At 38.5% G+C, this 14,493-nt stretch overlaps 1 protein-coding gene across 3 annotated transcripts in view; it reads left to right on the plus strand.

Moving 5' to 3' along the window:
- The first annotated feature begins 1,459 nt into the window (after positions 1-1,459).
- The window catches only part of si:dkey-215k6.1 (transmembrane protein 132C), a 296,798-nt gene continuing 283,764 nt past the window's right edge, over positions 1,460-14,493 (plus strand). The window contains exons 1-3 of one of the 3 annotated variants that reach the window (XM_067439361.1): positions 1,460-1,596; positions 4,083-4,336; positions 4,443-4,476. In XM_067439361.1, coding sequence (XP_067295462.1) covers positions 4,136-4,336; positions 4,443-4,476 — 235 coding nt within the window. In that variant the 5' untranslated portion in view covers positions 1,460-1,596; positions 4,083-4,135. Of the gene's footprint in view, positions 1,597-4,082; positions 4,337-4,442; positions 4,539-5,545; positions 5,659-5,749; positions 5,823-14,493 lie in introns of those variants that run through there. The other 2 variants (XM_067439364.1, XM_067439363.1) reach the window with 2 other exon arrangements.

A 14,493-nucleotide genomic window follows, 5' to 3' on the forward strand; every position in this document is an offset into this window, starting at 1 on the left:
GGTGTGAGGACCGTACCCGTCTGCCATACGTACATGCTGATGGTGTAATAATGATCAGTAAAACGGGTACCATCTGCCTGCGGGCGTGTGGCACCCAGGCCATTACACCAGATGGCATCCACTGCGCCAGCTGATGTGGTAGTGTTAATAAACAGAAGTTTATTAACAGTCCTCTTCCTCTCTTGGTCGCTGTCCTTTCCTCATTGTTGTTCTCTCCATCTTGTTCCTTCTCACACACTGTCATCCATGGCCCACCTTCTGCTTTCTTACGCTCTTTCTTTCTCTCTCTCTCTTCGACTTTCCACCCTTCTTCCTCTATGATGAGCAAAGCATCTGGGAGATGACACCTCGTTAGCTCTTCTCTCCAGTTCGTTGTGACTCCAGTAAACGGCACAGTGACAGAAACGTGTGGCGTGTGGAGTGCAAACCCCTCATCAGCTTTAATTAAAGAGCTTATGGATTCTGCTCCTCAGCCAGTCTAACCTCATGCCTGATGCCTCTGGTGTGTAGGTGTGTGCTCTGACCCTTTTGTGAGGCCCCCTCAAGGCATTATGAGCAAATATATTACTAAGGTAAATTTAAGCTGCAAATATTTACATTTATTCACTGTGCAGATGTTTTTATTACAATAGAAATACATAATTAATTTGTCAGAATCAACAATATTCATAGTTTACAATACCAAGTTTAGAAAGCTATACTAGGAAACAAGAGCAGAGGTGAAATGCACAAGTTTTTTATATAATATAATATAATATAATATAATATAATATAATATAATATAATATAATATAATATAATATAATATAATATAATATAATATAATATAATATAATGTAATATAATGTAATATAATGTAATATAATATAATATAATATAATATAATATAATTAGGGCTGCCAAACGATAAATCACGATTAATTGCATCCGAAATAAGTTTGTGTTTAAATAATGTGTGTACTGTGAATGATTATTATGTATATTTATTTATAAATATTTTAAATATATATATGTGTGTGTGTGTGTATTTATATATACTTAATAATTATATCCAGTAGGCTACACACACATATATTATGTAAACACCAACATTTATTATTGTGATCAATTGTCTGACAGCACTAAATATATATTATAAAAACGAATAATATAATATAATATAATATAATATAATATAATATAATATAATATAATATAATATAATATAATATAATATAATATAATATAATATGGCTGTTAGATGGTGTCATGTGACTGTCTTTATGAGTGAATATTTAATTGATTAATTCATCCAACTCTAAACACTAATACACTACCTACTTTCTATCTTACTAGTCTTACTAATTTTACAGTATATTTCTCTGTCAGAAGTAGTAAGACGAGTAGTAGGCTATGCTGTTCCAAATTCAGCACATTTTAAGAGTGAGTCACTGAATCATTCGCACATCCGATTCGTTCAGAAGCATTGAATCATTCAGGAAATAAACACTTCTACTATGGGTTGATCGGACATGCGCAGCAGGTCTGCTTTGGATTTGAACTGTCTTCGTTAGCGAGGCGTAAATAGAGAAGCTACCGGCAATATTGTGTTAAAATGTAAGTTGCTCAATATTAACTTCTTTTTTAAAATGAACTGTCATATAAAATGTATTAACATCCAGCACGCAATTGCTTTTGGCCTGAATATAGCCGCGGCAGTGATTCGGCCGTGCAATAGGCCGCATGCATATTAGTATCAATATAAGACAACAGCATGCACACCACAAAAGTATCAATATGAGATAACAGCATGCACTACAAAGGTATCAATATAAGACAGCAGCGTACACACACACACACACACACACACACCATATTCAGACAGGTTTAATTAAGTTAACGTGAAGTCCGAATACATGCGGTGTAAACGGCTTATTCTCCTCAATGAATGAGCGAGTAAAAAGGTCATAAAAGAGAAAGAGCTAAGATATTTCCTTTATTGAAGCCTACTGTAAATTCTGTAAACATTATAGTCAGTTTTAATGTGAGCCAATACAAAATTACAATTAGACCAATATGGATATTTGAAATGTTTTTAATCAATGTAAAAACAGCGAGACCTTTTTTTAATAAAGCACCTCAGAACATCAATATATATCATTTTGAATGATTGCCACAAAAAAAAAAAAAAAAAAAAAACTGTTGAAGAGCCCTGATATATCTATACTGATCATTTTATGTGTACAGTACTGTTTCAAAGACATCAAGGATGCATTAAATTGATCAAAAGTGACAGTAAAAAACATATTGTTACAACAAATTTACATTTCAATTAAATACTGTTCTTTTAAACTTTATATTTGATTATCAAAGAATCCTGAAAAAACATGTATCATGATTTCTATTTTATATAAGCTAGTAAACTGTTTTCAACATTGATAATGCTAAGAAAATTGTTTCTTGAGCAAAGCATATAAGAATGCTTTCTGAAGTGATCAACAGGAACGGTTGAAAATTCAGCTTTGCCATCACAGGAATAAATTACGTTTTAAAATATATTAAAATAGAAAACAGTTATTTAAATTTAATACTATTTCAATTTTTTTTACTGTATTTTTGGTTAAATAAATGTAGCATTGATGAACATAAGAACTATTACAAAATTGTATGCCCCCACGCATTTAAATGGTAGTGTTATACTTAAGGCAAGGTGTCAATCACATGTGTGAATGCGTAATTAGATAGCGTCATCTAAATTATCAAATTATGAATTGTTGCTGTTTGCCCATCACCTATTTAGTATGGCACTGGATGTGGTTGTGTGTGAAATATTGATTTGTCTCCCACCAGCCATGCTCTGCATGCAACAGATCTCCCTGTAACATCCAAACAGATATTTTTTTTATCATACACTAGAGGCAGGTTGACTCTCTCAATGATTTCTTTTTGACTTCATGCATTGGTCAGAAATTGAACACTGTCTCAGAGCTGCAAAAGACACACACAATACCACAATACTGACTGTAGAGTGCCATTTCACCTCAATTCAAAATCAGAAATCATCCATGCATGCTGAAAATGCCCATATCTTAGATGTCTTAAAGTACTTTCTTACAGCGCTAGTGATGTTTGTTTCTCTTTGATGAAAGTTCAGTGATTTATTTGCATGCATTAAATGAGAGATCAGTAAATGCACAAGCTGCCACATAAATGAGCTGTGTCTTTTGCACTCTGAGACCTAGTTTGAGCATGATTGCGTCCGTGAATCCGCTTCTATACAATCATCTGTATATAAATTCAGTTCGAACCTGTTCAGATAGAGCGATATTTTGCTTTCATGTGCACGCAGAGTCAGCCCCTCATTTTCTAATTGCGGCTCGTCGTAGCCATCTGCCACGCTCTCGTCTGCGTCTCATCCCTCCTTTCTGTTCATTAGCACAATTATTCTCCCTCCGTTTGTGAGCACAACTCCTTCTGGTCACCCAACAGTCATATAACATTCCTGGCACCCACTAATGGATCTTTGTGTGCTGCGAATAAATGTGTGAAGGCTGTTTCTGGATTAGGCCTCAATGTGTTTTGTTCTTCACTCTTGAGTTTCATTATTACCGAGTGTTAAATTCGGCTCATTAGCTAAACAGCTCTATTGGCCAAAGTCCTCATGTCGATGAGGTGTTTCATGGGATTTGGGTGGCAGAAGCATTTTTGAGACATTTTGTAAACTGAGCATCATTGATTTTACTATGTGTGTGCGAAGTGATTGAAGGGTTGTTTAACATTCTCCATTCTTCAGTCTGAATGCATGAATGCACTGTGTGCCATTGAGGAATAGTCTTGTGTGCTCTGTGCTAGTATGTACGACGAGCGAGGAAAGTAAATGTTTATATTCAGGAGTAAATAAACATGTAAAAAAACAAACAGATATAGAACTGCATGATGCGCCTGAATTGATTTATACACCCACCAGATAAACAAGCCAGCAGGTGAATAAGAGGCGCGTAAATAACTAAAACAGCAAATTGCCGATTTGATTGCAAGATGGCCCTGTCAGATTGGATGTATACTAAATCACTGTATTTACATAATTCAATCTCACTTTACAGAGCTCTGCTAATCAGCATGTGTCACGCTGGAACTGCCACGGGACAGAAGGTGAATGGGCCGGTCTTCATTGAAATTCATTGGTGTGTGTACTGAGCATGCTCAGTCGGACTCCTCCCCGCGCGCCTCATCACACCGCAAGGTTTTGGCCAGACTGATGAGCAACGTTCATCACCACAACGACCCAAACAACGTCTCGCTCTGTGAGTCATGCCTTGCGGGCCATCCCACGGGACGCAATTATATGCAAATGAGGGTAATTAAGTCCTTGCGCACTGTGAGACGAGATCAAAATTAATATTTGCACTCTTCTTAATAAATCTGTCGATCTCCCTGTCCCCTCTCTCTCTTTCTTTCTGCAGGTGGGACGCTTTCTCTGGGGTAATCTGCTGGCAAGTGAGATGTTTGCATGAATCACGCTTCACTAACACTCCCCACTAACAGCAGAATCATGGGAAGTGTGTCATTATTGTTATTATTTCTTGTTTATAATTCGCATTATCATTATTTCAGTGATTGGCACACGGCTCGGGGGTCTTGTTTGTTGATCAGCTTACTTTTTTAGCAGAATTAGGCCTAAAAGCCTAACAGAATGTTTTATTCAGATTGTGTTGGATACCTTGTCACAGAGGGGGAAAACTATGTAGTGGAACTGGAGGGGTTAGTGTTTGCAGGCTCACAGATAAAACTATCATGAACGGATATAATAATAATTATTATTATTATAATAGACTGAGATGGGTTTAAATTTAGAAAAAGAAGCAATATTTTTGTACCATCCAGCCATGGGTATAAAAGGCTACAGGATGTTTTGTTGGTTGCTTAGTTTTACATTTACTTATTTTGGTGGGATATTGGGCAAATGCTGCAAACTACTGCCCACAGAAACATTGGAAATTATGTGAATAAATTCAAGCTGTCTGCATGTTAAACTCACAGCACATGCAGAGATGAAGTTCACTGCATTTAATGTGAACCGAGCCACTCTGGGATCATGAGCTTCTCGCATGTGAATAATCACAGTTCACGAACCCCCGTTTGGAATGCTGTCCCAGAGAAAGAGTGGTTTAGTTTGGTTGCATTTTGGTTAGTCTATCCAAATAGTGTCTGGCAAGCTTTATCACTGTTGTTCATCAAAAGAACACAAAATGACTTAGTCGTAATGTCAGGATTAACAATTGCAACTAATTATTTTCAATAACAATTTGCAGCTTTAAAGGTGCCCTAGAATGAAAATTTTAATCAACCTTGCCATAGTGAAATAATAAGAGTTCAGTAGATGGAAATCACATACTGTGAGTCTCAAACACCATTGCCTCCTACTTCTTATGTAAATCGCGTGCATGAAAAACACCACGGCAAAATAAGTGATTCTGAACATAACGCCACCAGTGACGCAATCACTGCGGATCATTAATATGTACGCCCCCAACATTTGCATCTGTCCGAACATGTTCATTGTCAGGCGGAACTGATGGAGCCGAATCATCGGGACTGCAGGTAAACAAGCGACACGAGGATAGCAAAAACGGCAGCTCTCATGGACACAGATGTCATGTTCCAGGCTGTGCAGGAGATGTGAGGACTTTTCATATGTCAACAGTCATGGTTGAGGTTTATTATAATCGGATACCACAACAATTTAATTCAAAATGGTTTGTTTGTTCAGCCCATTTCAAGCAAGCTTCACTCAGCATCTTAAACTGAAGAAAGGGGCAATTACAACTGTATTCCTGCAAGCAGTAAGTAGTGATTTATCCACTTATTGACTGTTTAAACAATTTCTGATTAAATTGAAAGTTTCTTAGAGAGACGCATTGTCTAGAGGATGCTAGTACAGTAACAATAGGAAACTGCAAGTACCATACAAAACTAAATATTGTGTCTAATGACAAAGGTTAATATTATTTTGCATTACAAAATATAACTGTAGATATGTTGCTTACAGATCGTTCACTCGATCCTTCTAGCAGACATCACCTTTTCCACCATATAAGTTAAAATGATAGTCATTTTCTATTCATTTTGTAAAAATATATATTAGTAGGCCTATGATGTTTTTGAATGCTGTATTTTAGAGTACATCACAGTCACTGCGTAGCCTATATTGTGACTAACGTTATATAAACATGCAATATCGTTGATCAAAAAAGACGAGTCATCACTGGTTTTGGGTTTTTTTCTGAGGGAAGGAAGAGCGTTCGTGCTTGCGGTTGCCAGATTTCAGTCATTTAAATCCCCCAATCAGAGCTTTTCTGTGAAAAGAACACATATACTATCCAGTGTTTTACCTAAACATGTCCAGTCTGGCAACCATATCTGCAAAACCGGATGATCTGAAAACACCAATAAACAAGTAGGCTGTATTTCAGCAATCTCCATTTGAGATGTTCTGCTTAAAGTGTCATTCAGTTGGTCTGTGTTCTGTCAGGACTCACGAGCCGCTTCGGTGGACAACAAAACTGCTGTAAGCTGATGAAATAATCCAATCAGAGCTGAGATCTATTAATATTCATGACTCTTCCAAATAAGGCAAAAACAGAGCATTACATCCAAGGGACAATTTATAGGGTTGTAAATGGACCTGGACAATTTCTGCCCTTAAATAAGCCTCATACCTAGCCTAGAAATCTAGATGCTCCCTAGCGGCAGCAAATCTAATCTGCCTGCGAGTGTCGTCTAGCACAGTGGTTTTCAAACCTGTCCTAGAGGACCCCCAGCCCTGCACATTTTGTATGTCTCCTTCATCTAACACACCTGATTCAACTCATGAGCTCATTAGTAGAGACTGCAAGACCTGAAGTGGGTGTGCCAAATATGGGAGACTTATAAAATGTGCAGGGCTGGGGGTCCTCCAGGACAGGTTTGAAAACCACTGGTCTAGCAACTCTCAATACCCTTCTGAGCTGTAATCCCCTAACTCTTGCCGGGCCAATCACATCGTGCATAGTAGGGGTGTAAGAAAATATCGATACACGTGAATATCGCGATATTATGTTTGGCGATATTGTATCGATTCTCAAAAACGCTGTATCGATATTTATATATTTATTTATTTACATCCAAGATTCGTGGCTTTGTGTTCGGTTTAAACCACAGACTGTATAACACCCAACCGCTAGATGGCAGTGTTATCTCAGAACGCATAACTGACGCGGAGCCGGAGAAGCGCAAGGTGAAAGTGCTAGTGTTTACATTAGCAGACCCAGCTCTCAAGACGATAGAATTATTCCGCTCTTGCAGTATACAGAGCTGAAGTGTGGACTCATGTTGGCTTCAGCTATAAAGAAGCCACTAAGGAAATCGACAAGAATCATTTTGTTTGCAAAATAGGCCAAGTTATAATCTAATACTTGGGAAACACATTGAAACAGAGAGCTCGCTTAACATCCTGATGTCACCCGCGCTGCTGAGAAGCGTTTCGATAGAATGTACTGCACGTTTTCCTCTCAGTAACAAAATAAACACGCACCAAAACTGACAGCGGTGGCAGGAGAACGAAAGATAATAGCGATGTGGATATGGATGCACCAGCTCTGCAGCTCAGTAACGTTACTTGAAACAGCACTTTATACAATAGACTGCTTTATAGAAAACAGCTTTAGGGTCCGATCACACAGAACGCGTTTTTCAGGTTCGAAAACGCGAGGCGCACTGCACTCCCTTTTTTGGTCTGCTTTTTCTCATTCAAAAATGAGCAGTGCACTTTAATGTTTCTAGGCAACCCCCGAATCACCTGTACTGTCAGTCAAATCAATGTAACGGTCAACACAACGGAAGGTCCGCCGCTTCATTCATTCGATTGGACAACAGAACATAAGCGCGATGATGTTGCGCGCTTTTCCGCTCAGAGTTGACTTTTTTTCCACTTCATGCGCTCAGAGCGCTCCTTCAAAAACGCGAGGCGCCCAGGGCGCATAAGCAGCGCGCATAACGCTCTCTGCCAACCGAAATCCATTCAAAAAAGGCTTCTCGCTGCAAAAACACGTTCTGTGTGATCGGGGCTGCTGTGTTAAATATAAAACAAACAGTCATTCAGTCATGAAATGGACTGCACTTTCTGTTGTTAAATAGCCACTGCTATACTGTGAACCTTTAAAACATATACACAAAGAATCCTGCAGTCACTTTACATTTCCCTTAATTTAGATTGCACATTGCATATGATTAGTGTTATAAATGATACTGTATTAATTAAATAAAATACTTTGTCTCGTGTTTTAGGCTTATGGTTGTGTTCTTTATTCTTTTAAATTATAAAAAACAAAAACACACAAAAAGAAATATCGCAATATATTGCCTCTCTTACAATATCGCAATATATTGCAATATATCGTATCGTAACCCCTGTATCGTGATACGTATTGTATCGCCAGATTCTTGGCAATACACAGCCCTAGTGCATAGAGTCGGTGGGTGGGGCCATAATGACGACGGCCGAGTTGCGTTTGCGTGCTTCTAGTAAACACAGAAACTGGCGAACGTCGGTCTTTCGAATCAGCTTTGACCGCGACTCTGGAAGACTTGGAGTTAAGCTTTTCTCTGAGAAAAGAACAAAGAACGGCACTGAAGTCATTCTTAAAAAGGGAAGATGTGTTCGGAGTTTTGCCGACCGGATACGGCGAATGTTTAATCTATCAACAAGCTCTGCTTCACCTTCGTTGCTCTGGTTGGTTGTAGCGCTATCCTATCGCGTGCAAAAGGGAGTTTGAAAGACAACCGTTTATCCGCCCCTCGGATTGAGCCCTGTCAATGGTGACTTTCCAGACCAAACATCTTGATGTGGGTCTGGCTTGTCAGGCTACCACATACCCTCTATGTAGATATCAGAGAACATTTTAACATATCGTTTCAAATCATTCTAGGGCACCTTTAATTTAATCAGATAGTTTCAAAGCTGCTTTACATTAATAATAGGGAATTATTTTGCCTGTTTTTGCTGTACAGGAGCTCTAGAAATAAAGTTATTGTCCAGCTAAAGTAAGTTTTTGATTGATTAATTTAAGTTGTAAATAATAGTTGAGTTTTTTTTTAGTTTGGGGCCACTTACACGACACCATTTTCAACTAAATGCATTCTGGCCATTCATTTGCATGGCAACAGTGTTTGGTCTCGAGAATGCAAACGCAAAAGTTTTACATTTTTGTAGAAATTATTGAAGTTTTTTGAAATGCTACCGTTATCATCTTTGTGTAAACTTGCACATAAGTGTCACATGTTTAATCTATAGGCAAGTGTGTTTGAATACATATGTGCGCAGACGTGTAGATTTTATTTACAAAGTGACTGCCAAATTCTGGCATACACCATACAGCGTTTTTAGTCGTTTCCGCAGATCCATGTGAACAGGAATCATTTTGGTAGTTTCTATCTATACAAAGGGAAAGAGAAGTGAAGGAGGCCTTCACAGGGGAGACACTTTAGGACTGCATTGTGGTCGTGTCTAGGCACAGGGCCAACCTCTGATCTGGATCCAGCTGACTACAGTAAACCTCTGGCTAAACAGAGAGACTAACATTAGCATAGACCATTCTTCTTATGATGTAAACGAGTACATTGGGTGTTATGAGTGTTCCCGGTTCCGACTGACCTAGTTAATGGAGATTAGACTAGTTAATAGATTTAAGAGTCTGTTTGCTTCCCGAACAATATTAGGAAGACTGTTCCAGAGTTTAGGTTCTAAATATAAATAAAAATATGTGCTAAATAAAAAGGATCGACCGTCTACAGTTCATTTTGATATTATATGTGTTGTTCTAAACCTGAATGAGTTTGTTTCTTCTGAACTAAAAAGTTTTTTTTTGTTACAAGAATTTTTGTTAATCAAACAGTCGACGGTAGCTATAGCTAAACATGCGGAAGTCAATGGCTACCGTCTGGTTACCATCATTCTTCAAAAAAAATCTTTTTTTGTGTTACAGAAGAAAGAAACTTGTATAGGTTTGGAACAACATATGGGTGAGTAAATGATGACAGAATTTTCCTTTTTAGATTAACTATCACTTTAAAGGTGCACTATATAGTATTTTTGCTGTAAAATATCCAAAATCCAGTGTTATATATCCCAAATGTTTCTAACTATTTGTAAATTTTGAGAAAATTGCTATTTAACTAAGGACTCGGGATGTCTGAGGGAGTCGCATGTCAATTGTGTCATATCGGTGTTACCCTCGGTTTTATTTGACAGAAGCGCTTTACTCTTAGTGTGAACAAGTGTCACAGCAGCCGCTGAGCAAACACACAAATCGAAAATACACTCGAGAACTGGAAATATAACGAGAAACTGGAAAATAACGATTCCATTGGAATCGTTTAGAAAATTTGTTTTCAGTTCTGATCATCGGTTCCAAACGCGCAAGTTGGGGTTTCCATGGCCACCTGATTTCCCGCTTGTTCTTTTAGCCATGGAAGCCCGGTAAGCGGGGTGTGAAGTGTGGATTTATTTCACTTTTAAAAAGCCTGGGTCGGCACAGTGCAACTAGTGTTGTCAAAAATATCGATACTGAGATATCTGAAAAGATACGATAGCCTGCTCAGTTTCTACAGTATCGATCCCAGCTGCTCTCCTCTCCTCTCCTCTCTGACCGACAGCGAGTTGACGCGCAGCCGCATATTCTCATTTAGCCGTTTAACCCTCTGAACACGATGGACGCTCGTTCTGCTGGACTTTTCCTTACGACAGTGTGTTAGTGTTAGTGTGTGTGAGCGGTCTAAATTTCGCGTGGGATTGCACATAATTCTACGAATCCCCGCAGATTTCGCGCTCACATCTGAAGCGCACACACACATACCGTAATAAAGCCCCCTCTGACATACAAGTGCAAATATTTGCTTCTTTTTCCAGCTTATTATTGGTCAAATACACTCAAACAAATTCCCAGCTCACATTTTAAAGAGTATTAATGTAAACACAGTCGTAAACAATTAAGGAAGAAATGAAGAATGAGTAACAGGAACAGTGTTCAGGATCCATGAGTGCGGCAGTTCTTAAAGGGACAGCAGTTATTCAAAGTCAAACTACAAAAAGACAAACGACCACACTGCTCTTGACTGATCAACTTGTTTAACTTTAATGGATTTATATGAAACTATTTTTTTGCAAAAAACATTATCCAATGTTATTTTAAATTTAATTAGCCACTTTGCGTTTTTTAATTCAGTTTCTTACCTGAATGTTAGACCTACCTGAAAAAATAAAGCAGTCTATTTCATTTATATTTCTTCAGAAATATATTATCTCTTCAGAAGAAAGTTTTGATTGCCTAGACTTATAATGATATAAAAATTATCTATTTGAGAGTATATGCAGCGTCCTCCAATAGGCATGTTTTGAATAGGCACCCTCTAGCAGATGAAAAAAATTACATAGTGCAGTTTTAAGGCCAGTTCACACCAAGAAAGATAACAACAAAAAGAACTATATTAGCGTTTAGACCATCGGCCATTACAGTTGTGCTTTGCGTGTGTGTTACTATGATGTTCTGTATTTGGAATCACTTTTGTCAGTGGCCTCTCTGTTGGCTACAAACTCATTCGGTGTCCCATAAATAGCAAACGTTACAGCGTGATGGAAGCTGGTGCCTTTTTTAGAGGCAATATTTCCTCACTTTACATTTCCCATTGTTGAGGCATCCTCTTAATCTTACATCCTTCACTTTAACCTTTGATCTTTTGCCTCTTTACTCTACATTAATCCTCTAGCTGGTGATTTACCCATCAAATAAGATTCAATACATCAGGGCCACACAAGGACTCTCAAAATTTCTCAATGCTTACAAACAAATTACGATTCATTCCAAATTCTTTAGCTTGAAAAATCCTTTGAATCACAGATAGTACACACATGCCAGTTTATTGGTCATGTCCTGCCTCTTATCTTCACTCTCTGTTTTATCATTATGGATCTCAGAGGAGGTGGTAACAGATTGGTGCTGAATATGTGCAGCGAAAGGATTTGGCCGCGTTTTCCAGATACTTTCAGATGTGTGTTTCCTCGTGAGACGCTGGAGTACTCTCCTCCTTTGAATGCGAGATCCAGTTCAAAGAAACGTTCGCACCTCCGGTTGTGTGCAGATTGATGACTCGTGACACCCGTATTTCATCCAAAGAGGCTAGTAAACAAACGATGCCGGACATGGAAATGTGCTCTCAATGTCTAAAAGACTAGGAAGTTATGACTGCACACGCTTTGTGGCTCCGTTCTGGGTAATATACTCCCAACACATTCAGTCATTATAAATGGACCACGGTCAGGGCCAAATTGACATCAAATGAGGGCTTTGAATTAGCCCTTCTCGTCGGCATTGATTTATGCTCAGTGGTAAATTGCATCTCCTGAGGAGACGCGCGTTTAAACAACAGCTTTTCAAGAGCGTAATTGATCTGGTTGTAAGAGATCCTGAAAGGGCTGGAGGCCCTCAGTCAGGAAAACATTAATTTCTGTGCAAATTGAAGAGACGGAAAAGCTTTCGTTTCAAAGACAGATTGCGTTTCGTCTGTTTCAAAGGCCGAGATGTTTTACTTGCTTGATGAACCACGGCTAATTTATGTAGCACCATCTTATGGGTGTATTTTGTAATTTTCATTTGTATTCCTCCGTTATGTGACACGGGAGAGCCAAAAGTGACACGCGCTGCACTGCAAACACGATCCGTTTGATGGCCTACGTGATGGCGATCATTTGCATCAGTTAATTCTTTAATTGTGTGTGCCTTCCTTTCTTAATTGGAATATAGCATGTGTAATTGGGATGTTGGTGTCGTTTGAGTTTACGATAGCTTGTTTCACTAACTAATGAATGGTGTTTCACGAGAGCCTTGTGGTGTGTAACCCAATGTTGCTGGTCTGTCCGCCCAGCGTTGTGCCTGCTAGCATGCCCTCTGAGCCCTGCAATTCACCCACTGTTAATGAGATTCTAATGTATGCACTACGGTTCAACAAGCACGAGGCTGCCTTTCTGCACCAGGGCTCATGTTTGGTGCGTCAAGGGTGTGTGTGTGTGTGTGTATCTGTGTATCTAGTGTTTGCGTGTGTTTATTCTAATGAGGATCATTGCAGTTTCTGCTGATTGCTGTCCTCTCTGAGGCCAGGTGAACTTCCTTGAGCGACGGCCACATCCTGCCTTCATTATTTAGGAAATTGTTGTAGTGATCATAAACAGCTCTTTATAGAAGCACTTTTTTGTTAATTTAATCATTACGCAGTCCAAAAAGTGGTTAAAATATTTCTAAAAGTATTTAGAAATTGGGATTTTTAGCATCATTTATACAGAGGACAAGCTCCCTAATTTGTATATGTTTACTAGAACTCTGACACTGATTTTTTTCCGAAAAATTGCATATTGAATACCGCCTTCCCTTTTCAACTCGCAGTTCAAAGCGTTAGCTACGTTCTGGTGATATGTCACGCCAGGTACCCTTTTTCCATAAGTTTAATACAGAAAATGGTCTGGCGGAAGCTTAGATCTTTAGTTTTGAATATGGATATTTTTCCTTACAAAAACCTATCGATAACCCCCCGGAGCCATATGGGGTACATTTATGATGGATGGATGAGCTTTTTAGAGTTCCAAACTCAACGAACCCCATCACTGCCATTATAATGATCAACTCTGATTGTGTTCATCAGAAAGAAGAAAGTCATATACATCTAGGATGGCTTGAGGGTGAATAAATCATGGGGTGATTTTCATTTTAAAGTGAAGTACTCCTTTAATTGTGCTGTGAATTCAAAAAATAAAAAAGTATGGTGCAATTTTGCTTCCATAAATGCCAATTTTGCAACATTTCTCCAAATTATACTCACGTTGCAAATTTTGCCTAAAACAAAATGCTTTTTTATGACTAATGGAATAATTAATTGTGAATATCAATACTTGGGTCTCTGAGGGTTAAGCATGTATGTGTGTGTGTGTGTGTGTGTGTGTGTGTGTGTGTGTGTGCGTGTGTGATCAGAGGGACAGAGGGTAAGAAGGGGAGACAGAGAGATACAAGAGAGGCAATCGTATTTGTTCTAAATACACAATGCAGTCCTTCCAAAAATCTGGGCCAAAAAACATCGATCCCAAAAGCTGGGCCTGGCGATTAGTTTCGGGAAGAAACAGAATGCATCGGATTCACTTGGTGCATTCATCATTCACACACTCAATAGCTGGAAATATTCTGCCTACCGTAGAAAAAAAGAAAAAGCATGGCTGAAAATACAGCCCCTGTAATCATCAAAAAGGTAGTTAAGGACTTGACAGCCTTGAATTAAATGAATTACTTTAGCATTTAATCAAAATGAGGTACAGAGACAATGTATACAAATGTAGTTGTCTTGGTTCATATATCAAATGAGCTAATCTTTGATTTCCCCCAAGATAACATTATTACTAACGTTTTGTTACATATATTAATTTTTTGACAGTAGATT

Source organism: Pseudorasbora parva, chromosome 3, assembly GCF_024679245.1.
Source record: "Pseudorasbora parva isolate DD20220531a chromosome 3, ASM2467924v1, whole genome shotgun sequence".
In the NCBI taxonomy this organism is placed as follows: domain Eukaryota; kingdom Metazoa; phylum Chordata; class Actinopteri; order Cypriniformes; family Gobionidae; genus Pseudorasbora; species Pseudorasbora parva.